The 27,700-nt window shown below is 43.1% G+C and overlaps 1 protein-coding gene across 5 annotated transcripts in view; it reads left to right on the plus strand.

Moving 5' to 3' along the window:
• The first annotated feature begins 339 nt into the window (after positions 1 to 339).
• The window catches only part of LOC306933335 (uncharacterized protein), a 57,939-nt gene continuing 30,578 nt past the window's right edge, over positions 340 to 27,700 (plus strand). The window contains exons 1-7 of one of the 5 annotated variants that reach the window (XR_013791213.1): positions 340 to 493; positions 2,261 to 2,688; positions 4,854 to 5,004; positions 9,360 to 9,458; positions 10,190 to 10,280; positions 11,245 to 11,382; positions 14,499 to 16,495. Coding sequence is in view for 4 of the 5 variants with exons in the window: in XM_079515513.1 (XP_079371639.1) it covers positions 436 to 493; positions 2,261 to 2,688; positions 4,854 to 5,004; positions 9,360 to 9,458; positions 10,190 to 10,280; positions 11,245 to 11,382; positions 14,499 to 14,697 (1,164 nt within the window). In the remaining variant the exon portion in view is untranslated. Of the gene's footprint in view, positions 494 to 2,260; positions 2,689 to 4,853; positions 5,005 to 9,359; positions 9,459 to 10,189; positions 10,281 to 11,244; positions 11,383 to 14,498; positions 18,244 to 27,700 lie in introns of those variants that run through there. The other 4 variants (XM_079515513.1, XM_079515514.1, XM_079515515.1 and 1 more) reach the window with 4 other exon arrangements.

The following is a 27,700-nucleotide window of genomic DNA, read 5'->3' on the forward strand; positions in this document are numbered from 1 at the left end:
ATTATTATAATAATAATAAAGAATAGTGACGTTTGAAAGCTCTATATATTCTGATAGCAATCATTGCTACAGGCTAGTGTTTGTTCAGTAACAGGCCGGGTCAAAGTTTGAGACTCTGAAAATAGTCAAAATACAGGGGAGATGCCACTGAACAAATATTCTATAGAGATGATTACTGTCACACCTAGTTATTTAATTTAACACGTATTTTAACACCAAAAATACAGTATCCATTTGAGTGGTTAATTGGTTTGGACTACGCTATTGTCTCCCCTGACAACCAATAGCCAATAAGGATGTGACTGTCTGTCCCTCCTGGTAATGGGATGCAGAGCTCTACCAAACTTGAACTGTAGACTCAAGTGTAACTGTTTGCTGGATTAGAGAGAGACAACAAACTGTCTGCATGTCATCATCTGTATTATCATCATCGTCATGTGGAAAAGACTGCTGCTGGGTCTCTGCATTATGGCTGTCGCTGTGAATTACCATGGTAAGTTGGTAACACTCTTTTCTAACTATGTTAGAGTTTGATTCTAACTTGTTGTAGCCTAAAGTTGTTAAAGTTACACGGAGTTCCATTTTCCTTGCGACGTCGCTGTAGCAACTGCATAAAACCGCACTGCATGGTACCATAGCATAACCGTTGCACTGGATGGGAACCTTGCAGATTTCATGATCTGCTTACACAACTTTTTGTAGCGTTTTTTTTAAAGAATGCAGATATAGCTTTGAAATTGCAATAATTTCTGCAAGGAATCAATTAAGGATAAAACTTTGTTCGTTTTTCTATTATTATTAAAAAAAAATTCTAGACAGGTGCATTCCGAGATTTCCCGAAAGATCTGATGACAAACTTGTCGATCGATTTAGCTGGTGTCTGATACGTTAGTCAACATCGAGAATCCCAACGCATTTGTCTATATAAACTTATTGTCTCCACCAGGCCGAAGGCATGGGGAGAGAGTATGTTTTGCACTCCGTGTGTCCGTCCGTGTGTCCGTCCGTCCTTCCATCTGTGAACAGCTAATCTCTGGCACCGTTAACCCGGTCGATGCCAAATTTATGCCAACGCTGAACCTCTGCCCCAAAATTTCCAGAAGGGCCTGTTATAGCGCCACCAGGAGGCCGCTTTGTGCAAAACAAGTTTTTGGACAGTACACCTACAGATTTTGTCCAAACATCACGCAAATTGGTACACAGTCTCTCTAGAGCCATTCAACGAAACAGGTCTTTCAGATTTCTCAGACTCCATCCTGATTGGCTAAGATTGGCTTCCAAAGTTCGCAGGAGTGCTCAGTTTCAAACAAAATGCTGCAAATCATGAAGACATCGTGTGATTTCCGTGAAATTGTGCACACACATTCCCACTAGGCCGAGGATGAAATGCTACATGAACATTTTCAACTCGGCCTCATGGTGGCGCTATAACTGGCCGAAAAGTGTTTTTACCTCTAACTGCACGGATCTGTGGATAACTTTGTATGCCAACTCTCTAGAGGCCAAGGAAAAGCCTTTGCCTGGAATTTTTCACATCTGCTCTTTATAGCACCACCAGGAGGCCGACATATGTAAAACACATTTTCTAATATTACTCCTTCAGATTTTATCCAAATTTCACGCAAATCGGTACACATGCTCTTCATAGTCATGTGATCAAGACAGGTTTGTTTGATTTCTCATAATCCACCCTCATTGGCTACGATTGGCTTCTAAACATTTCAGGAGTAGCCCGCTTTGTACCCGCTTTGTACAAATCGCCACAACTACTCAACGCAGCGTCCGATTGTGGTGAAACTGTGCATGCATATTCCCACTAGGCTTTGGAAGAAATGCCACTTGACAGTTTTCAAATCAGCCTCAACAGGTCAAGCCGCATCACACACACACACACACGTTTATATTGCTCCTAAAAAAATTGCCAAACATCACACACACACTCCTATCCTCCTGGTGGAGACCTGTGCCCAGAAGGGCACTTTTTCTAATTTGATCATGTGACATTAAAAAAAAAATCGAAAATAAGAAATGAACCAGTGAAACAGTGGCGCCATGCATCAGCTTGCTGTAATAGCGCGTAATAAACGTGCGTGCGTGCGTGTGTGCGTGCGTGCGTGCGTGTGTGTGATGTGTGTGTGTGCGTGCGTGCACGCGTGTGGGTGTGTGACTGACTGTGCAGGCTACATACTTTCTTTTCTTTCTTTATTCATTTATAAGCTTCCCACTCGGCAGTTACTGTTTTCCATTGCATTCCTCACAGAGGCATCTGGCTTCCTGATCAGAAACAAGCTGCTGGGCAAATGTCTGAAGGTCCACAGCGGAGGCAGGGTGGCACTGGACGAATGCAGCCAGGGGTCCCCCTTACAGGAGTGGCGCTGGGTCACCCCCGGGGCCGCAGGGGGGAGGAGGAGCCACCACGGCCAGCAGCACGCCATCAGTAACCTGCACACGGGGGACTGTCTGACGGCACCGCGGGCAGAGTACGAGGGCGTCAGCCTGCAGGCCTGTGGCGAAGCTGAAGAGATGCCTCCTCCTCCCGGAGAAGAAGGAGAGGTGTATATGGTGAGGGAGACGAGCCAAGCATGGACCTGCAACAAAAAGGGTCTTCTCAGCCTGTTGGGCAAGGGGCTGCACCTCAGTGCCACCCCACAGTCCACCTTGGTGTTCCTCTCCAAGGACCATAAGCAGGTATGATTTATGAATACTTTGGTGGAAGAGTTGGCTCACAACTCCAGTCCAGTGTAGGGGTATACGTGCAACAGTTAAAACTGAATCGATTTAATCGTTGTTCTCAAACTTTTCTCATGTCAAGCAAGGACCCCCAAAAATGTTCCCAGCGTGAACTCTCTTCTCAAAAAAATATTTTGTGCCAGGGACTCCAGAACAATGTAATAAGTTAATCGTGTAATACTCGATCCCTATTTTGTGCATGTCAGCATGCTTCTGAATTAATCAAAAAGTAATTAAAAGTATAATCACTGGCCTGGGCCGTGGCTCAGCGGTCCAGGCACCTTGGCCGGTAGCCCAAGCCTGGCAGCGTGCCGCGGGTTCGACTCCCGATCCCGACAGCCTTTACTGCATGTCACTCCCCCATCTCTCTCCCCCATTTCCTGTCAGCCTACTGTCTGTCCCTCTATAAAAATATATATATATATATAAAAAATAAAGGCGAAAGCTGCAAAAAGAAAACAAGTAAAATCTACGGAGCCCCTGAATGGCCACGAGATAATATCTTGTATGGACGAGATAATCATTATCTTGTCCGTACAAGATAATATCTTGTCCGTACAAGATATTATCTCGTCCGTACAAGATATTATCTCGTCCGTACAAGATAATTATTATCTCGTCCGTACAAGATATTATCTTGTCCGTAAAAGTAAATTATTATCTTGTACGGACGAGATAATATCTTGTACGGACGAGATAAAATATATTTTGAATGCATGGCCATTCAGGGGCTCCGTAATACTCGCTAATACTATTATATATATATATATATATATATATATATATATATAACCCTCGTCTGGTTGTTTCCATTAACTCTAGCAGCTAGTTAACTGCACACAGTCCTGTTCACCTAGATTGGAGGTCTGCAGTGAAACTGGAGTCGACCGCTACCGGAGGGAACAAAGGCACATCATAGAAAGCCCTTTTGTTTGTTTATTGTCAAACCACTGTATAACTGGGAACCAAAAGCATAATGGAGTGGGGGGGAACTGTTCATTTCGGGTGTACGTACTGTAGGTAGGTGATATTCTTTGTTAAAATAAGTGCCAAATAAATAGCTCTACAGTATATTCTGATGTAAGTTTGTTTCAGATTTTCATCCAATCAGCAGAGAGAGAATTCATACAAGTGAATTTGGAAGTGAGGAAACGACAAAATGAGCAGACAAAATTGGAATTTGAACGCAATTGAAGCTTCTCTCTCCTAATTGTATGAAATTGGGCATGCATTTTTTCTACTGTATTAAAGATATAATAATAATATACAATGAATAATAATGAATACAAAATTATTTTATATAAAAAAAAAGAAAAATCTACTAGTTGGATTAAGCAAGTAGAGTAAATAGGTCGCACATGAGGCATATTGTCGGTATCAGCCGAGAACGTGGGAGTCTATCCTCTTTACAATGCTCTCTCTCTAGACCCCTGAGAGACGGAAAGCTGCAGGTGGAGCACCATACCTACCAGGGGTACAGGCTTTAGTTTCGACATACTGTTGGTCCGACAACGACAACCTACCTCAAACCCTAACCATAACCACAAGCACGGAGCAGCGCATGTTCGCCAACCTTAACGCATGTTCGCCAACCTTAACGCATGTTCACCAACCTTAACGCATGTTCGCCAACCTTAACGCATGTTCGCCAACCTTAACGCATGTTCACCAACCTTAACGCATGTTCACCAACCTTAACGCATGTTCGCCAACCTTAACGCATGTTCGCCAACCTTAATCCGTTCGTTTTCCGCATGTCGGTCCTATAGTATGTAAGCTAAAAGCAAAGCAAAGTTCTTTGTTTACCCAGGGTGAATGGATTAAGCTTGACGAACTTGTTTACAGCCAGACCCTGCTCATAGAACATTTCATGGTAGGGGTTCAATGCCTTGCTCAAGGGCACTTCAGCTGTGGTAATTTTAACGTGCCGGTCCGGGGATACGAACTGGCGACCTTCCGATAACAAGACCGCTCTGCAAACCGTTCGGCCACCGCTGCCCCCTAAATGTCATGATAAGCGTGCGTACCCCCCTACCAGTACTTAACCGTCCGCACTAGTTGGGCAACCGTTTCACCACTACAGTATGATTAACTAAATAAGCCCACACTCTGCCCCTAAAAAGCAGGGCAGTCGGTGGAGGACACTGGACAACCAGACGGTGTGCAGTGAAAGAGACAGCCATCACCCTCATGGCCGCATGGACCCAGCACTGAACCCTGCCTCTGTACCTAGTGCCATGTCCATGTCCAACTCCCATCAACATCCTCAACCAAGTAAGTACGACAGCCAAGGTCGAATGATATCGATATTCCTTTTCTCACATACAATTCTTATCTTAGTTGACTGCTTCCCCCAGGGGTCTATATACTCTATAGCAGTGGTTCTCCACTGTGGGCCACATCGCATGATTTCGGGGGTGTCCCCAGATTACAGCAAAGTGACAATTTAAACCTCCACACACAAAAAAGTAAGAAAAGAGAAATAAAGGCCATTTCTGCATCACAAGTTGCCTAATCAACTATACTATAAAAACTGGTCAAACATCAGAAAGAGGCAGAAATAGCCGATTTACAAGCTTGTAGATGTGCTATTTTCAGAATATTTATCTGTGGAACCGAGTCAACTCCTACAACTCCAATTGCTTGTCAGGGTAGGGCGTCCCCAGTTGACATGATTATTTTGGCTCACGTCCTGAATTGTTGAGAACCACTGCTCTATAGTAGCCTACTAGCCCCCTACCCCCCCTCTAAACCAAATCAGTTTGGTTGTAGAGGGGGAAAATAGTTGATCTACACACATTGTGAGCTTGTACATCTGCTACTTCATGTTAATATTTGAAATCACAGATCTTTCATTTCTATGACATGTAGTCCAACACTCAAAAGAGGGGGCTCACAACTAACTTTTAAAATGCTCCAATATAGAGCATATAAAGTCCTGACATCACTCGTTCATCCCCTAGGTCACGGAAGTCATTTCTCTATATGGAGAATAACATTTGGTCAAATTGTCCCAGCGCTATTGTCAGGGAGGTGGCTCTGTATCGGTTACGATTGTAAGTCACTCATATTTGTTGGTCTGTTTCTGACGAAAACATAAAGTTCTGTTCACGGCGGTGGTGTTAGCGTTTCCTCCCCATCAGTCGATGCTTCATATCCATGAGTCAAACCCATAGAGTATATTCATGTCAGTGGAAGTTGCTCAGTGGCGTTTTGAAGCACCAAATTTGACCACCAAATTTTGGTGGTCAAATGCGGAAGTGCAACCGAGCGCTCAATGTCAAAGCCCAGCTGCACAGGGTTTCCTCGTCATGAATCCACGGGTCCGCCTGCAGTCCTTCCTCTTACCACTAGGGCCCAGTGCCTCACTGGCCCCTTGGTCAAACCGCCCGGATCATTCGTTTATTCTTGGAACACGCGATATTAAACACTGTTGTTTCATGTTTTTTTGTTAATTTGACTGACCTACGAAGCCTAAAACCTGTTCAACGACAGAAATCATACCATGTCATGATTTGTGACAGCCCTACTGCTGTGAATAAAATTGGAGCATTTTAAAACTAAAGTGACTTGCTCCCTCCCTCCCTCCCTCCCTCCCTCCCGTCTCGTTTTGCATGTATTCTCACAGTGCCAACTCCGGCTAATTCTACACCCACTTCCTCTATTTCCTATACGACTTAATGTTTGTTTTCATTGGCTCCATTTTGTGATGCTAGTCGCATATAGACGACTGTATTTCCCATCGGGGCTGCAGATTGGATTAGAATGATGCACGCTCTCAGGTTGAGGGTGGGCTGGATCTCATTTAGTTAAGAGCTTTTCGTACCAATCGATATAAACCCACTGCCCTCATCTGGGGGGGGGGGGGGGGGGGGGGGGGGGGTAGCATGAGTCAGCATGATACATGAAACCATCTCTCAACTGATTTGTGAAATGGTTTATGTATTATTTGTACTAAAATTGATAAGATATCCCTCTCTCTCTTTCACTCTGGTCTCCGTCTCCCTCCATTAAAACGTGTTTATTGACTAACCCTATACTATTCCAGCCATTGAGTTCTTTATCTGATGATAATTAACCACATGAATTGAAAAGTATATTCTGAGGCATCAAAACATAATAAATATTGATATAATAATAGATACTGTAACCGAGATTCTCCTACATTTGTAGGGAACCGTCAGATTCCCTATTTGGGGAGGCCTTATAGACGCCTTAACAGACGACGTCACACTGATAAGCAACAGCGCATAACGGCAGCAGAAGAACACCACCTCTCATAAGATGCAATGGACTCGCGTGTAAAAAATGCCCCATCAAACTTTCAGATGCTGTTTTTATCCCAGTGTGGAGGAAGAATGATTAGGATTTGTATTGTGATCTCTCGCCCTTGAAATATATAATCCATTGGTTTCTGTTGTGTGTGAACAATAATAGCAATTCAAAACAGTTGTCCTCAAAACCACACCTCCAGTCGCTGTCATAAGAACGGGAGGTGCGCTCATGATAACGGCAGCAGAGCCTGGTTGTCCTTGGCTGCACCGCACCAGCAGCCCATCAAGTATAATTTATGCTTCGTCCCGCGATCGTGTCGTGCCCGCAGACCTCTACACGCTCACAACAGTCGCATCCGCGATGCGATGTGAGCTTGTATATCAGCTGTTCTCTGTGCGCAGCGCTCCCCAAAACAACAGGTTTGGAGATCTGTTGGGAATTGATTACAGGACAGTCACCCGTGCGCCCAGTCCCAATGTTTGTAAACAAATAATTGGTCTATAGCTTAAGGATCTGTATTTCTTCTTAGGAGCTGGGGAGGGAAAGGGAAAGTCTAAAGTCTTCTAATTATGTACCGATGCGACTCTCTTCTATTCTCTACACCTTATATGAAAGTGATATGATGTCATGCTGTGACATCACGTTATCATCCGTTTCCGTGGCAATATATACAATCATTCTTAAAAGATGTACTGCAATACTTGGCAACACAAACAACACAAAAAGAAGGGGGGGGGGTTATATAGAAAAGCTTTGAGTAGACAAGATAAACATCAACTCTGTTACATCAGTTGTAAAATGGGCCTGGCTAGGTTTATATATGTAACTCATTGAAATGGTAACCAGTAGGGGGTAACGATATAGTAACTGCATCGAAAAATCGATTTTAATTTCAAGAATCGAAGTATATCGAAATGAAAACAGCAACATTGTATCGTCTCGTATAGTTTTGCAATGCAAATAATCAGTATCGAATCGTTTTGCTACGCAAATAATCGATTGTATCAATACTACATTTTTGTGTGTATAGTATTTAGCAATTTTTAGAAGAAAAAAAAGAAAGGGGGGTTTAATTACTTAGTTTAAAATAATGTCAATGTATTTTAAATAGTTACTGTATCGATTTCAAATCATTGAATCGTATCAGATCGCCGTAATGAACCAATATCGTCCATGTATCGCATCGTCAACCATATATCGTGATACATATCGTATCGCTATTAAAATGTATCGTTACACCCCTAGTAACCGAATGCCTGCCCCAAAACACACTTGCCCCCTTTTTTGCGGACCACTCACCCCCAGCGGTTCTTGCATTCTTGTATTTGTTTTACTGAGGTTAAGGTTAGAAATAGGTTTAGGTTAGGCATAGATTTACTGAGGTTAAGTTTAGGAATAAGGTTAGGTTCAGGCATATAGTTTTACTGAGGTTAAGTTTAGGAATAGAGGGTATGCGCGTGACATCATCATCAAACCCGGAAGTTATGCGGGAATGCCTACTGAGTGGCAAAAAACTACTTTCTTTTTTTTAATATATTTTTTATCCCACGATTTTGTAACCCATTTTTCACCCCTGTGTCAATTATCTAATGTGATCCTGGTCTCTACACACCCTCCGCCAGCCTAGTCCCCATATATGGGGGACATGCGGAGAGCAACGGACTTGAACTCATGCTTCCTTCATGCCTGAGTGTCCAAGTTGCTCCTTTACACCTGACAGGGGGGAGTTTCCCTGATTGGACGTAGCGCGTGGAAGGAACACGTTATTCCAACCAGTTCCTTTCCCCTCCATCAGGCGCCCCGGCTGGCCAGGGGGAGGCAGTTTAGAGACCAGGATTACTGCATGTTTTTTGTGAGGGTACCTACCCTAGGGGACACGGGGAGAACATGCAAACTCCACACAGAGAGGCCCTTTCTCCAACCCCACCTCGGGTATGGGCACCGATGACGCGGATGAGGAGACACGCCGCCAGCACCCACAGCGCCCCGAGCGGGAATCGAACCCAGGACCTTCTAGCTGTGAGGCGACAGCACTACCAACTGTGCCACCGTGCCCCCCCCCAAAAAAATTGACAGCCCATACATCCAAACAGAAAAGTCCTATCTGATAGCATTAAACAACATTAAACAATGTTAAACTCACTTTGCCTGTTGCTTTGCCACTCGATTTGCCACTCGATGTGCCATTCACTTTAAGCATGCGCATACCCTCTATAAGGTTAGGTTCAGGCATAGTTTAGGAATACCGAGTGGCGACCGCTCTGAGGTCGCCAGATTTGACCTGGGGTGAGCGTGTTTTTGGCTCGAGGTTTCTTGTATTCATTGAAATGCCTGTGTTTTTCTTTCACGTCCAGTTGAAGGTGTTATGGACTCTGTCACAGAGCTGTCTCCTTTAAACCACAATACAACATCTTCAGATGATCCCACTATGGTGTTCTTCACCATGGACTATGGTGAGTTTTAGTTGTCGTGCAGTCGTGCTGCATTCAAGATGTAACACATTATTTTGTCAAAAAGGTTAGGGGTTAGGTAGGAAGTAGGAACTGATTTTTTTAAGATATGTTTTGGGCTTCTTTTTTTTGCCTTTATTGATAGATAGAAACTGGGAGAGAGATGGGGGGTGAAGACACACAGCAAAGTGCATAAATGTATGTACAGCTCCATCACCACTAGGGGGAGCTAAACATTAAGGAACAGAGAAGGAACGTTTAGTGTGTGTGTGTGTGTGTGTGTGTGTGTGTGTGTGTGTGTGTGTGTGTGTGTGTGTGTGTGTGTGTGTGTGTGTGTGTGTGTGTGTGTGTGTGTGTGTGTGTGTGTGTGTGTGTGTGTGTGTGTGTGTGTGTGTGTGTGTGTGTGTGTGTGTGTGTGTGTGCGTGCGTATACAGCATAGCCAGTGGAAACACATTTGCAAATGAAATGGGAGTTTTTCTGAAACGTTCTACACACTATATCTGGGACAGTGGCATAGGTGATGTGAGAGAAAGGATTTTCTTTTTCTTTCAAAGATTAAGCAGAAAAGATGTGATAAATCGATAAGTCCAGGTATGCAAACTCTGAACTGATACATTAAGATGGTGTGGGAGTCTGTGAGATAGGTGGGGGTTATTCCTGAGTATAATGATCATTACAATATCCTGATGTGAAAGAAAATGTGTGGAAATCTGTTGAACGTTCACACACACAGGTATGGGCTGGAAGATAACCATGCTGGTACTAAGCTCCTTGGCTCTAGTGCTGGGGACTGTGATACTTATCGTCAATGTTTATGCTAACAGGTGAGAGCACGCACACACACACACACACACACACACACACACACACACACGTTTGTATTAGTATAGAATTGAGGACACACAAACATTGAGCACAGCAATTTTATGAATGCCATTTTTACCTTTGGGGCATTTCTTTTTACCCTAAACATAATAGCCTGAGTAATAATTAACTGTAATAGATAAAGACGTGCTTCTGTCCTGATGAACATCTACATAAACAACAGTGTAACAAAACCAAAACACAGCCTGAGGGACTGTGTCTTACAGCACAGTGATGTAGTGGCTGATAGAGGGAAATGGGAGCCACTTTAACTCTATATGCATCGGTTAGGGCGTGAGCACACCTTAGCCGCAAAAAAAGAAAAACGCGTCCTCCAGGCTTCGCTTCCTGGTTTTTAGACAGGAAGCGAGTTGCAGCCACGCGCAAGCTTCATTTTCCATCCACCAGCTGTCTAAAAACCAGGAAGTGACACCTGCTCTAAGCTACATCTTGCATCTTCGCGGCGACGCTACTATGTGCCTACACTCTTAGATCTACATGCTCACAGTCACAACGCATCGGATCCATCAGCTATTTTCAAAAAATCTTGAAGAACACGAATCTTGTTCTCTCTATTGCGTGCCTCCATGCCCCTTGCGTGACATTGATCTGTGCTCTGGCACCAATGTAGGCTTCTTTCACCACCTTCAATGTGCGTGCATTTTCTTTTCATTTACTTATATTGACGCCAATATAACCCCCTAGCATCGCGCCGCAAATTCTTTCTGGCGATTGGCTATGCCTGATCACAATAAGACTTGCTCGTCATGCAGTGTATTACCGATTGGCTATGCGCGTCACAGTGAAATACATGTTGGGTTACAGGTGCATGCGGGGAAGGCAGACTGCCATTACCTAATTCTATGGGTCACAGTTCTTCGTGTAACACCAATGTTATTTATTTTTTTATTTTTTTGCTCCTAGACGTGAGCGTTCCATCAGGCGCACGAAAATTCTAGTAGGAATGCAAGAATGCTCGCCCCAAAACACGCCCACCCCGGATCAAATCTGGCAACCTCGGAGCGGTCAGACCGACAAATCCGGAATGGTCGGGCCCACCAGGTATTTCTGGACAGCAGAACCGTCTCTGGGGTACCGAGACTAGGGGGGTTGGCCGGGGTCCCTATTGGGACGCATTTCAAACGGCGATGAGTCGGTTGAAGTGGACTTCGCAACATTCAGCACGGCAACTCGCTCGCCTGGGCTCGCTCTGCGGTGCGTCTCGTGGTTCAAGTCCAATTTAGACGGCGCGCCTGCGTAGTTGTAACTGTGTTTGGCATACTACTACTTCCTATCTTACAGTTTTTCACGATTGTTAACACACGTTTTCCAAAACAATAACGGCTTTCTCAAAACTGCACACACAAAACTGAGAACTTCACACACAAAATGCTAAACCCTGACACTCCTTTTGCATGATGACTCTTCATCGCCATCAAATCTCTGAACTGTTCCCAAAATGGAACATATTTTCAAATGACACGCACACATTGAGTACACACAACTAAGCCTTTGCTGCACACCAACAAGCATTTGCAGCACACTGAAGTGTAAAATTGAAAACACAATCGTAGAAATGGAACACACCATATGAATGACAATGACTCTGAGAGTGAGCCATTTCTCCGTTTGTGCAAAGGACTCAGTGTAGACCTACTTTGTTCATAGTCAAACAGCACACAAATATGCTGTTCTATATATATTTTTCCCCCATTACTGTAACCCCCAAACACACACCTTTGATTGATTGAATTGTTTATTAGACAGAATGTATAAACAGCAACAGAGTACAGTCAAACACTCAGTCCAAAAGGGATAGTTCAAAAAAAAAAAGTCTTGTTTCCATTTAGGCCCTTAAACACACATACCCACACCCCCACCCCCCTTCACAAAAAATAAGATTTAGGCATCATGCCTCCGGTTCTTGTCTGGCAAGATCGATGGCCTCATCCACATCACAGGCAATGTTCTCCCTGTCCAAGCAGCGTTCACTCACTCACTCACGTCGCCACAAGCCACCTCCATGATCCGAATGTTTAGAGATTTGAATATTTGTGTGTTGTAGGTTGATGCTTTGAGATGTCACGTGGGAATTTACTATGCAACAACCGGACATTGTGTGTAGTGTTTGGACAACAAGGTGATGTGTAATTGACATCAGAGTCTAGTGCAGATAAAGGTGTGAAGTTTTTGCTTTTTGTGTGTTAACTGTTGGTGAAAAACTAATATTAGGGGCTGAGTGCGAGTGTGTTTTGGAGAAAGCGTTAGTTACCTATGTTACTGTAGCATGCTGTCAAATAGAAGGCAAAACACACACCCCTTTGTCTCTTCTGTGGTACAGAGAATCGAGTCCCTCAAAGATCCAATTCCATTGGAGAAAAAAAAAGAAAATCTGTCGCATGCCGCAAACTAATGACCTCTGCAGACAGTGATTTATAAACAAAATATTAAAAACATTTCCCAAGACATCTCAACCATAAAGTGATACAGTGCTTAAATACAGCCCACAATTGCATGATAGTATGAAAATTATAATACAACCATGGACTATCATTTAATTATGGGCTGTATTTAAGCCCGTCACTTTGTTAGATTATGGTTGAGTTGTCAAGGTATTTGTGACCGAACGTTGACCTTCTTTAATAAATCATTTTAGAGTTGACAAGTGCGTGCTGGAATTTTTCTATGGAACTTAAGTTATATAGTGCCTTTACCCGAAGATGAAGAGTGCTATATTTTATCTCCTATGGTGCTTCCCTGTCATCTAGGAAGCACCATAGTATCATAGATGATATATATACCGACAGCTCCTGAAGTGACCGAAAATGCTGCTTGAAATTGTAATTACCCGTTCAAATATATGAACACCAAATGATGTACAGTGTGGGTACAGCGATGTAATATATATCCTATTATTGATTTATGTATTTTGAGGTGTAATCAGTCTGGTGTCAGACTGGCACTTGCCCGTGGGGTGCATACATTGATTAGACATACTGTACCAACAGTCATGAATCAATTCATTACATTCTGCCTGTGGTGTTGTAATCGGATAGGTCCAGAGATCATGTGTACTGTTTTTTGTGAGATCTGCACAAAAGCTGTAGGTGGAAGAGCAAAAAGTGTGTTTTGAAGAAAAGTCAAAATGGGCGGAAAATGTATCCTATATGGCCTATATGGGGAGATGCGGCATGACCCAAGGAATCCAGGGAAAGTGGAATTGTATGACCTACGGTGCAAGAGTTATAAGGCTAAATGTAAAGTGGGCTGTTATAGCGCCACCATGAGGCCGACTGATCTAATTATTTATTACATTCATTTTAATAATTATTATGAACCTCCCCTCCAAGTGTTGTGACTGTAGCTCAGACGGTTTCTGAGAGAAAAATACTTGATGTGAGTTTGCGCATTTTCCCATGTAAGTGGATGGGAAATTTGAATGCACTAATACATTCATTATTAATCAATAATTTGTTAAAGTGAAAAAAGGGCTTCGTTAAGACCTCCGTAATATTATTGTCAATGCCTGTGTGAAAAGTCGGAGCGATTGGTGCAGGCAGTGAGGAGCTACGACACTCAGACATTGAGTGAATTATAGTATGATGATATGATGATGATGATGATGATATTAAAGTTAAACTTCATCTGACAGCCAGCACTGGGTCTTATAATAACCAGTAAGACGCCCAGGCGTGCCATATAGCCATATAAGGTGGCGTGACATGTCACGAGGTGCCGCGTGACCATATATGGAGGCGTGACTAACTGACAGGAGATGCAGGTTTTCATAGTAAATGCGACCTACGGTTGCAAATAATTATAACAATCGTATATGACATGCAGCTCAAAGCTAAGCCAATACAGTACATATAAGTTCATAATAAGTAGCAAGTACAAATTAAGTAGCATAGCCAACCCATTTTGGGCGGGAACCCCTTTTGGTGTTAGCATTATGTTATGCTTTAGCTATTGAAAAATAGCAGATCTACAAGCTCATAGCGCGCCACCGAGTGGCGCGCTACGAGCTTGTAGGTCCGCTATTTTTGAAAAATCGAAGAACGACTGACATAGAAACATAGCTTTTTCAGAAACTGTCAGGATGTAGAAGACATTTTTAGAATCTGATCTCAGGTCAAAATGGGTTAAAACATTCTCTCTCCCTCCCCCTCCCCCCCCAGTAGGAAGAAGGTGGTGTGCGTGTTGAAATCCTACACTCCCAGGGAGGAGGTGAGCCAGCCGGGGTCTCCCGTCCCCAACGAAAGAGCCCCGCTGACCAAGCACGCCATGCGCCTGCCTCACTCCTCCCCTGCTTTACAGCGAGGAGAGATCCTAATCCAGTGGAAAGATGGCACGGTTACCCCTCTCTACGAAGCTTAAAACTCATTCATCGCCACCAGGGGGCGCCAAAAGGCCCAGACCGCCACCATATATCTTTTATTTTATTTTATATTTTTTTATTTTTTTTACCATGTTATAAAACACGAAAAACACGTCCTTGGCGCTCCAGGACATCATGAAAAAGAAGTTAAATAAGTCCTTGGCGATGGATGAGTTAAGAGTCACACTGTTTTGTGTGTGTGATAGAGAGAGAAGAGCCACGTGCATGTGGCTTTTCATGCACGTGCACAAGCATTTAGTGTGTGTGGAACTGCCCCATGAATACTAATGGTAAAAGGAACAGACATACAGGGAATGTACTTATAGTTATTGCAGATGTCAAACAGCCTGGTTTACCGGTAATCTGTAGGGCATTTTCAGTACGTCTGAACCATAGATGGAAAAGTATAGATAGGCCATAAGCGCCCTACTAATATGTTCACCGGCACCACGATGATGCTTGGATACCAGATGATGAATGCATCTTCACATCAAACAAATACATGACAGATTGGATGGATTGATTACGACCTCTTCTACGTTTGTCACGAAAGTCCACAGAGTTGCTATTATCTAAACGTTGTATTTCTATGGTCTGGACTCTGGACATTGGGGAAATGAAATGAAATTAAATGATTACTATATTTACCCAGGGTATCTGGGCTAAGCTCAAGAACTTGTTTCCAGCCAGGCCCTGCTCATAGAACATTTCATCGTAGTGGTTCAATGCCTTGTTCAAGGGCACTTCAGCGGTGGTAATTTTAACGTGTCGGACCGCTTTCCTGCCGTTTGTGTCTTAGTGAGTACAGCCACACTGAACGCGAATGTTAGGCAGCGATAAAGTGAGTTTTATATTGATAATATTCGCAGAAGATGTATTTTTGTATCGTTTATTTGCGTCGCTCCTGGGCTGTAAGGACCCTTTAAGCTCAATTTATACTACATTGTGCGACAGTGTTGCTTGCCGACAAGGGCATGCAAGCAACACCGTCGCAATGCGGAGTATGTATAAATTAGGCTTCAGTAGCAGTGATGCTAAAATCCAGGCCGTGGTCAAGTCATGAAAACATTGTAGATCATACCAGGTCTTTCCCGTAAATGTCTGGAGAGCTCATGGATGTGGACCGATGTTGGAGAGGTGTACTGTAGCCAGCCAGGTGAAGATGAAAGCTGTCTCAAGTCAACGCTGGCAGAAACATGAAGTGCAAAGAGCCCATAACAATGTAAAAAAAAAAAAAAGAGAGAGAGATAGAAGAGAGCACTCTGAGAGAGTGCAGCTTGTACACAGGTGTTGGAGATGTGAGTGCCGGGTGGATAAGTTCAGCAGATTGAGTAATGGTCATGTGTATTGTAGAACTTCTCTGTTGCATGTGTAGAATTACCAATAACACATTCTAAAAGCTAAAACAAGCGATAGCCTAGGGCTTATAAGAGCACTTAGAAATGTATATGTTATTCCTTGGCATGAAGTGAGCTTAGGTGTGCTGTGCTGTGAACGGGGGGGGGGTTCTGCTGTGAAGGAATTACTCGATCATGGCCTGCTGTGGGATGTTTGCCTGAATGAAATAGATTGAAATAGGTTCCGCATGTTTTTCATATAGTTATCAACTTCGAAGACAATGATGTTGGTGTTTATGTGGCTGCGTTTAGGCTTGATGTGACCTTTCAGAAACACAAATAAGTGCCTTGCAATTGTGTGACATTATGTAGGCGTGCCACTGCAATAGAAGGTTGAGAACCACTCGAGTTATGTGATACAGTTGGAGGCCATCGATATTGTCCTTTTCTTTTTGCTGAGGTTTGCGTGATCTGCGCTAACCCATTTTGGGCGGGAACTCCTTTTGGTGTTTTAAACATTATGTTATAATTTAGCTATTGAAAAATAGCAGATCTACAAGCTCATAGCGCGCCACCGAGTGGCGCGCTACGAGCTTGTAGGTCTGCTATTTTTGAAAAATAGTGAAAATATTTATTTCAGAAAACTGGAGGATTTAGAAGGATTTTTTAAAATGTTGAGGTCAGGCCTAAATGGGTCAAATGATAAGGGACAATATCGGTGGCACCCAACTGTAGGTTGATTGTCATCCGCCGTATATAGAGTATGTCAGACGTTTAAGAAACAAGGCTGCATGTACAGACTATAGGGTTGGGCCGTGTAACGGTAATACGGTAACCTGAGGGTGTTTGAAAATGACGGCGGTATCCATTTCAACGCGGTTATGAAACAGTGATGCAATGAAAAGTCACAGCGTGTGTTCTCTTCCATTGAAGCTCGTTCTGAGTGATGTGAAAAGTTGAGCGCAGAAGGTTACACAGCCGGCAGACAGACCGCGGCCATATTGAGATGACTGGCAGAGAGGGATTTACTGTACACTGGATTGTGACATGTGCTACTACTGTATGTTCTTATGTGGCAGAACATTGACGAGTACCCTGATGCAAGTCTTGCCAGACAGGGTTGGCACGATGGGCAGCGACCATGTCAATAGGGTGTGGGGTCCATGTGTCCCAACGTATTTGTTAGAGAATGTATTTTGTAGTTATTTTTGTTATGGCTAAACCAACCTAAAGGAAGGTAGAGGGAAATGTAATGTTACATAACGTTGTGAGATTATCTCTGTTATAGGCCTATGCTAAATTAGTGTTATAGCCTACATTTTGTGAAGGGATAGGTGGATTAGTGTGTAAAGTTTATTTCTATCTATCAGGAGGTAATTCTGTGCATTGAGGTGCAAATATGGTTCCCTCCAACCCAATGCAATTGTTTCTTACCCCATAATACCATATATAGTACCAAATTAGTAAAAGTGGTATGAAAAAATGTATACCGGCCAACCCTAGTATACTGACCAAGTTATATTCTATTGTTTACAGGTATGTAATGCTGGTAAACAGAGCCATAATTTCAGAAAAATTGGTGGCAGAAAGAGTGACAACTCAAGGAAGGAAGTTAGCCCAGTGTTGACATCAGAGACACTGGGCTCACTGCTAAAATCAAAAATATCTAAAACATCATTAACATATATTTAGTGTCCCTTTAAATGCGAACGCTATATGGGGGTGGCACCTGCAAATGCAACTGCCATCCCCTGGTGCCCCAAATTAAACCTTTTGCCGGAAAATCATTTGATCATCTACATTCTTCACAGTATTAGGCGCGATTCATACTCCTATTTTAGAGCCGAATAAAAGTCAGTTCGGCTCTGTAGAGCCTACAATGTGACGTCATTTGGGGAGGGGGGGGCGGGTACCGTCCTAAAGTCAGCTCTTCGGTGCTACTGAAAATTTCTGACGAGCCGAAATCATTCGGCACTACAGCAGTAAAATAGGAGTATGAATCGGCCATAATATTTATGACATCGTATGACTAACGGACATTGTTGATCTTCAAGTTACCGTGTCATATTTACACATGTAATGAAGTTGTATACCATGTTTTAGAGCTGAATCAAAGTAGTTGTAGATGATGAACATGTCTGTGAGCTAACCGAACTACAATAACAAGTTAATAAATGATAGAAATGAGCTAATTACATAACTTGAATTGCCTTTATTTAATTTTTTTGGCGGTACAGTACAGTACGTTTCTGATGACCTACACAGTAAATATATTTCACATGTATGCTGGGTCCAGGAATGTATTTTGTGTGTTCATTTCAGACTAGCGTTCTGCATCATTGACCTTTTTCCTGTGGTTTAGCGCAGTGGATTTCAAACATCCCATGGTCCCCCAAATTGATTTTGTGCCATGGATCCCCATAAAAGAAGTCAACATGTCAACACTGTCAAGTGTCAACATAATTATGTCAAGCTATGTCGGCATTAGCGTTCTAAAATAGCCTAGAAATATTAAATTAGAGCTTACTGTAAGTGTGTAATAACCCTTTGAAACCGGGAAAACAGCGGTGTCATTTACAGCATTTACATTTTAGCGTTTGCTATATTCAAAAAGCAGACCTGTCTGAAGTGAGTGGTGCAACAGCGCCCCCTGTTGGTACCCTAAACATACGGACAGACAGACACAGACAGAGGGACGGAAGGACATTGCTGGTTCTAGGAGTGGTTGCACACCACTAAAAAATAGCAGCTATAGATAAGGGGGGGGGGGGGTGGAGGGGGGGTTAGAAGGCATTTGTAGAATGCTTCAGGCCTTCTTAATGGGTTAAACTTTCCCTCATTTTTCTAGGGACCCCCTGGAACCCTCTCGAGGACCGTTTGGGGGGTGGGGGGGGGGGGGGGGGCAGTGGTTTAACATTTTGTTCAAGAGGAAGGATGATAAAAGCACATGCATTTATTGTTGTGCTCACATGAGCCTGTAGCGAGGCAGTAGCCGCCACAGACATGTTGAGGTCGGACTTTGGCATTTCCCTGTGGCACGGAAACTTCTCAGCAGGAGGAGTCTGATGGAGTCTGATGTCTGGTCCGTTTACAGCAGAGAGCTCAGAGGGCCGTTTTCATGTTGTTGGCACAGGCATCGCCGGGCAGGGTGAATGTGATCCAACATATTGTCAGCACAACTGCGATTTGACACACATAGTATATTACAGTTTATAAATATATATTTTTAATGGGTTTTTTTGCGGCTTTCGCCTTTATTTTATAGAGGGACAGACAGTAGGCTGGCAGGAAATGGGGGAGAGAGATGGGGGAGTGACATGCAGTAAAGGCCGTCAGGATCGGGAGTCGAACCCGCGGCACACTGCCAGACTCGGACTACCGGCCAAGGTGCCTGGACCGCTGAGCCACGGCCCAGGCCACACATAGTATATTATGCAGTGGCGGAAGAAGTACTCACATTCTGTATAAGTGAAAGTATCGATTGCTGCAATGTAGAAATACTACTGTTACGTAAAAGTAAGTCTGGTATATTCAGAATTTACTTGAGTAAAAGTATACAAAAAAGTATTGGCATCGAAATATACTTTAATAAAGTACCAAAGTAAAAGTATTACGTAGAATGTCCCATCTCACACAAGTTTCCAAAATAAATTTTTTTTTAAAAAAAGTTTGGAAAAGCTGATCTGCAAGCTGATGCTTGTAAATTGTACTAGCTGTATACTAATTTACCTCACTGGTATTATGTGGATTGAAGGGAGAAGAAAATTATGTGTAAAATAAACAATTGAAGATTGACCTGACCTAGCGCTTAAATACCTACAGTATAGCGACCACGTTAAGCCCTATTTTATACTTTGTAAGCTATAAAAGTGTTTACAGGTATTTTACATTTTCAGCCAAGTATTTCTCAAATTGAACACTTAAATCTTTCTGAACTTGTGTTTTCTCCACAACTAAGGTATTTGTGCTTTTAGTATTTTATTCTGGACGAAGTAGCAGTTAAAGCTACAGCTGTCCTCTGCCTCCCCTGGTATGCTGCTGGTAATGTTTATTCTAATGAGAGGCCTCTATAGATTTAATGAACAACAAACAGCATCACACACCCTTCCAGACCACATCCCACATGCCTGCCAATTTTCTTTACAATGTGCTGCAGCTTTTCCTAAAATGGCAAACTAGCTGAAGTTAACTCTCCCACAACCTTTTCGTTTTGAGGATTCTTATTTCACAATTTCGTTTTTTCAGATGTAGGTATGCGTGTGTGTCGAAAGTTTCAGAAACACTCCCATTTAATTTGCAAATGTGTTTTCAGTGGCTATGCTGCGCGTGCAACACACACACACACACACACACACACACACACACACATACACACACACACACGCACACACACACGTCCAAAAAAATCATGAAAAGATTTCTCTTATAATATATGTAGCCTATATGGAATTATTGTCATATATTGTATTCTCACTCAATAGGAAAGGATATATTCAAAATGACAACAAATTACCGGGTAACTGACCAGATCTATACTCTTGCAGGAATCCTGGAGAAGGCCTGGGAGTATGCATATCCGGTCTACATGTGTTTTGTGGATTTGGAGAAGGCATATGACCGGGTCCCCCCAGAGGTCCTGTGGGAGGTGCTGCGGGAGTATGGGGTGAGGGGGACCTTGTTGAGGGCCATCCAATCTCTGTACACCCAAAGCGAGAGCTGTGTCCGTGTGCTTGGCAGTAAGTCGGATTCGTTTCCGGTGGGGGTTGGCCTTCGCCAGGGCTGCGCATTGTCACCTATCCTGTTTGTGATTTTCATGGACAGGATCTCGAGGCGAAGTCGTGGCGGAGAGGGTATATCACTGCTTTTTGCAGATGATGTGGTCCATCGGTCCGAGACCTTCAGCTCTCACTGGACCGGTTCGCAGCCGAGTGTATGAGGCATTACCCCAGGTGAAGGAGTTCAAGTATCTCGGGGTCATGTTCACGAGTGAGGGGAGGACGGAGAAGGAGATCAGCCGGAGAATCGGAGCGGCAGGGGCAGATATTGCAGTCGCTGTACCGCACTGTTGTGACGAAATGAGAGTTGAGCCAGAAGGCAAAGCTCTCTGTTTACCGAGCAATCTTCATGCCTACTCTCACCTATGGTCATGAAGTGTGGGTCATAACCGAAAGAATAAGGTTGCGAATACAAGCGGCCGAAATGAGTTTTCTTCGACGGGTGGCTGGCATCTCCCTTAGAGATAGGGTGATAAGTTCAGTCACACGAGAGAGACTCGGAGTAGAACCACTGCTCCTTCGCCTGAAAAGGAGCCAGCTTAGGTGGTTCGGGCATCTGGTTAGGATGCCTCTCGGGCGTCTCCCTAGGGAGGTTATCGACGCAAGTCCCACTGGGAGGAGACCCCGGGGCAGACCAAGGCGCAGTTGGAGGAAACACATCGACTCACTGGCCTTGGAACGTCTCGGAATCCCCCAGGAGGAAGTCATTAATGTTGCTCTGGAGAGGGAAGTCTGGAGCACTCTGGTGGAGCTGTTGCCCCCGCGACCCGACTATGGATAAGCGGTTGAAGATGGATGAATGGATGGAACAAAATACTGGTATGTTGACTTTCAATACGGTAATAATCAATGTTATTGTCACATCACAGGTTTACAGGTGTAAAGAAGTGGGTGAAACTGAAGCATGACCACAGTTCGGGGCTCTCCCCAGGTTGGCAGAGGGAGAGTAGCGCCCAGGATTACAGTTTAGGCAATTGGCACGGGGTGAAAAATGGGTTACAAAAATCGTGGGATAAAAATATATGGAGAAAAAAAAGGTTGAAATTGTTCTTTGTGTTTTTGTGGTGGTCACGTTAGCCAAACTCCATCAAGCCAGATGTAATTATACGTTGATTAAGAACATGCAGCCTCAGTAAACACCTCAATAATGATTAAGTGATTATATTTGTGGTAAACTTGACTTGACTTTCTGCTGTAAATGGGTAGACTTAGCCAAGTTTGATTAGGCTACTGGCTAATAGGTGTAGACCTGTAGAGGGAAACCACTTAATTATTATTATTAGCCTATTATTATTTATCAGCAATTCATGATTATTTGTGTAATTGTTTTCAATTTAACTTTCAGCTTCAGTAAAACCGTAGCTGCCACATGGCCTGTTCCTAGGAGTTGTTGCAAAAAAGGAGTTTAGTTGTTATTAATTCACTGACACAATAGTATATCAAACAAGTTACTATAGTCATGTCATAACAGCCATACAGCACAGTTAATGCATGTTATACAATGCCTAAATTGTTCACAGCATGACACAATACAGCATTTGTTGTATTTAATTCTTGATGTTTGTTGCAATAAATTCCTGAAATGTAATTGTTTGGATCGATTCTAACCATGAAGTCATATTTGTAACTACTTTTTGTCACAATTAATTCTATTAATAGAATTAATTAACATGCCTGGACCTTCACTTTTCTACATACCGGTACATGTGTCCCTTCTGAGTTTTGAACAGAACCTTCTGTTTATAAATGTATCTCTTGAGCCATATATGATGACATAGCTTACAAGCTGTGAAGAGTTTTGGGAATGGTCTGTAGTTGTAGCCTACAGAGGAACTGACTTTCATGGGCGTAGGAAAATGACATCGAAAAGCTAAAATCAACCACAATTTTAAATGTGTTTTCCATATTCACATTCTGACTGGCATGCTCTTCAGTGAAGCTATAGTAGGCCTATTAGACACAGTGCAAACTTAGACAAAGCATGTGAGGCTGTGGTTAAAAAGAACTCAACCTGCTATAAGAAACACATTTTACCACTTCACCACTGTGTTCTGTGGAATCCACCTCAGTAGGATAGTTCACTTTACCTTCACTGTGGTGCAATGGAATGCAGTGAGAGGCTTCGCAGTCGTCACTTCAAGGCAAGCTTGGGTGTTTATTTACAAGAACTGGTTCACAACATGACCTAACACTAATAATTATAAAACAACAACTAATACTGTGGCTTAAATTATAAAACACAAAGAAAATAGCACATGAGAATAGCTCTCTGTAGTGTAATTCACTTCCCTCAAGAATGCTGCCAGCAGAGCATACTGAACTGAAAAGCTAAACACAACACACACCTGGCCCTAATCAGCTGGCAGTCCCTCTATGATTGGATGAACTCCTACTGAGTGACAAAAAAAATACTTTCTGGCCATGACAGCCCATGTATCCAAACAGAAAAGTCCTATCTGATTGCATTAAACCATGTTAATCGACATTAAACTGACTTTGCCACTCGATTTGCCACTCACTTTATGCACACGCATATAGGCCTACCCTATTTATTAACTCAATAAACATAATACTCAAATACCCCACGAAGTCCTTTATTCCAGTGAACCATTAAGAGGCAGTGCAACTGAAAAACAGACCAGACAACCAGAATGATACGTTGCAAGTGAGAGAACGAAATACTTGTATCGAATTTACACAGAGTGGTCAAGACCACCACTAACCCCCGAGCACCATATTCTGGGGGCGAACGTTAGCTCAAAATAGCCAATGTACAAGCTCACAACATGTAGTCCTAGGCTATGTTTGACAAATATACTGTATTTGGTGTAGAGGTAAACAAGCACTTCTAAAATACTTCTAAATTCTAAACAGCACTTATATAATAGTGCTACACTCCTGTTTATATGCACACGCTGCCACATATTGCACAAACATGGCGCAAAGTGGGATTGTGGTCAAATGAATTAGGCATATATATATGGTCCAGGTAAGGATCGAGGCTGATGGTATAGTGGTATGATGCTATGAAGGTAGTTGTTGTAATATATCTCTAAGTACTGGACCCTCGTCTGGTATTGACCGACAGGTAGTGTGTGCAGGCTGGGTGGTGTGTGACAATCCAGTTGAAGTATTCCTTTGGTACGGCGACTGCGGCGGCAAGTACTCGGGAGAACAAATTAACGAGACACGAGACAGTATCACGCTAAGGTTCACAAAGTTTATTACACAAACAGGAAACATATATAGTGCTGGATCATAATGACGTAACAATAAGATATGAGACAGATAAGAACGTGCCTACTGCAGCAAGGCTGACCTTGCTGTCACCTAGATGTCTCTCGTAGCCTATCTCAAGTTCAAGTACATAGACTAAGATGTACTGTGCATGGGCTTGTATCATAACAGTAGTAATGACAGCTATGCATGGAATCATGGTATTGTGGTATGTAGGCTTTATAGTAGTTGACAGCTTAATTGACAGGCTTGCACTGCATACACAGCAGCACAAAGCACACACAATCCTGGAGTGATGATCAGACAAACAGGGTTTATTTTCATATAAATGTTACTCTATGTCTGGATTGTCTTGGACCATTCCTCTTCAAAACCCTCTACAAGGATTGCTTCATGAATCAGATATGCAAGTTACACAATAAACAGGACATTCCACGTAATTTTAATTGCAGGGAAAGAACTTCTTAATGAATTCTGTTTAAATTCCAGATGCTTCCTGCTCCAGGAAATAAATTGGTGCCATCTTAACACGCCGGATTTCCTCCTTAACTTCCACGAGATGATAAAATGATGCCACCGCAATTGATTTGACTTTGGGGCTTAAAGTAAGGCCCATTGCCTCAGTTTGCAGCTGTGCATATACAATCACACACAGACAGGCAAACAACTGCCTAAACACACACACAACACCTTATACATACTACATATTATCTCACACACACACACACACACACACACACACACACACACACACACACACACAAAATGTCTAGAGGTAGGACTCGCATGCACACTGAAGGCCTAGCACCTAACAAAGGAACCTTACAGTGTGCAAGTTTCATTGTATTCTTACAATTACTATTGTTATTTCAGTACTACTAGTTAAAATCCACAATTTTACTATCATATACAGTACCTGTATATAGAATGTAACAACACAAAAATATTGAAAAAGTGTCCTCACCCGGAGCTATGGGAAAATGTCAAACGAACAAGGTGCGCGGTTAGCCGTTTGCCGTTTTTTTTTTGTGGCTTTCGCCTTTATTTTATATTTTTTATGGAGGGACAGACAGTAGGCTGACAGGAAATGGGGGGAAGACATGCAGTAAAGGCCGTCGGGATCGGGAGTCGAACCCGCGGCACACTGCCAGACTGGATTACCAGCCAAGGTGCCTGGACCGCTGAGCCACGGCCCAGGCCGCCGTTTGCCCTTTTGATACAGGGACAGTTGTCTCTCAGGGACCGCGGTCAAAGACAGTCCAACCACGGTCACATCCTGCTCATCTCTAAACAATACAGTTCCACCACAAGACAGGTCACACATAAGGCACTCTTACAGCAAGATAAAAATACTGACTACGTTTGTCTGTTGAGCAAACATTTAGTGGAATGACCAAATGTCTTCGCGCCAAGGAATGATGTGGTTGAGACTTGAATGAAAGTGGCCCCAGCAGGAACGTGACACATTGCTGGGGCACTTGCAGTGCAAGCGAGTATAGCTCCTGAAAATCATATGCAATGCATGCTGTACTTCCACTTTCTGGGCAAAATGTCACAGTGTATGTTTACCTGCAGTGCACCCAATAATCCTACAGCTGGGAGTAATCAGGCTATAACAATAATGAATCGCAGTGGCTGAGGGGGATTCCCCAGCACGCCCCGCAGGCCCAGGGTGTACACAAATTGTCGTTCTTTTATTGTGTTGTTGTGCTGTCAGTTACTACAGGAATGCACTGTGGGCATTACATTATTTTTCTTCATGTAGTGCGGTTTTGTTTGTGTATTTATTTGGTGAAAACCGTGAGCCGTATAGGGGTAAACACAGGGTCACAATCATGGCTGGTCCTTCTGAACAGCAAACTATACCGGTCAGTCATTACATCGGTGTCAGAAAAGGGATAACCAAATCCTTTCAAATGGGGGTCCATGGCACTGGACCAATAGAGACGGGACAACCTTGCTGTGTCAGTTTAATAGTGATATGATGAGAGTGGAGGGCTCAGGGGTTCCGGTGCAGGACAGCATGCTATGTGCCCTGTGTTCCCACATCGTTTGCAGCCAGACCAGCTAGAGATGTTGGCCTGGCTTTCGTCTCTTCGGTGCCTTCGTTGACTATTTATCAATCTCCGGCTTGGGCACTTGACCATGACCTTGAACTTGGACGGAGAACTCCGCCCCGGGCCTCCAAGGTGTTAAGGACACCATTTTAATTTTGAGAATCAGTGCTAGAAAGGACTGTGAAAACAAAAAGAAAACAGCAAAAAACTGCATACTGTTGTATTATATTATATATATACTGTTATATTATATTATATTATGTAATGCAATCCTTTAACGTGCAGTATATTGTGAAAATTATGTAATTTGTATATTGTGTACACCTGTAGCTACTGTATGTAGGTCTAGGTAATGTTGTTGGTTTCAGGATGGTGTGCCCTGTGTTTTAGATGTTGTGATGTGTTAAGGCAGAGAGAGACAATTAATTATATTATAATACACATGATAATATAGTCGAACTGAACTGGTGTTCAAAACAAAGAGTTCATAAGACAGTTCTACTGCTGCTGTGTGCAAACAAACAAACAGCCTATTGTCACAAACGACGAAAGGACTCACAGATCAGATGATGCTTCACTCTCTGGTTTCAAATTGGCCTGACAAAGGCCTGACTCACACCTTCGCATCTAGCATACAACATTGATGCATGCTAGATGTATGAAAGGGTTTGTTTACATCTTGCCCCAATGCATTTCCAATGGCAGTCACATGGTTTGACACAACATTTGTGTTGTACGGCTTTCGGCTGTGTTTCGACTGCCCCCCACCCCCTCATACAACAAAAATGTTGTGTCAAACCATGTGACTCCCATTGGAAATTAATTGCGAGCTTGCATCAGTAAATAAGTCTCATGCATCAGCTATACATCAGTCTGTTGTAAAGGTGTGAGTCAGGCCAAAGTCTTACACAGGGAAGGTTGTTCACAGGTGAGACTAGCTGTCCCAACACACGGTCCTCTCATTTCAGATATGAATCTTTGTGTTGTGTTCTGTTAAACATCACCACTTTCTCCTATTCTAGCTCCCTTATAATTTATACATTTACCATGATGTAAAAAAAATCATATGGATCTCGGAATTCACATGGGAACAGCGTGGCTCCAATGTGGATCTGACTTGTGTGGCTTAAAGGTTCTTAAGAACTTGTCTCATCTTATGGAGATAAGATAATACATAACTGCAAGCAGCGATAACAGGGGTCAAGGAAGGAGCAATAAGAAAGACTATGCCATGCACAATAAGCCATAGAAACATAGAAGACTGAACTTGAGAGCGAGAGAGAGAGAGAGAGACAGAGAGAGAGAGGGGGGGAGAGGGAGAGGGAGAGAGAGGGGGAGAGAGAGAGAGAGAGAGAGAGAGAGAGAGAGAGAGAGAGAGAGAGAGAGAGAGAGAGAGAGAGACGACCATGCAATTAACAAATGAGCATTTTAAATAGCTGACCCTAACATGCAAACATGCAGCCCCAGGGTGAAAATGGTGGCTTCACCCATCTCCACCCATCTCCATTGATTCTAGGCTTAAAATAATTGATATTTTTGGCCTATTTTTGAGTGGAACCACAAAATGGCCACCTATGCTATAGCCTATAGTGTCTT

Source organism: Electrona antarctica (assembly GCF_951216825.1).
Source record: "Electrona antarctica genome assembly, chromosome: 12".
Lineage (NCBI taxonomy): Eukaryota > Metazoa > Chordata > Actinopteri > Myctophiformes > Myctophidae > Electrona > Electrona antarctica.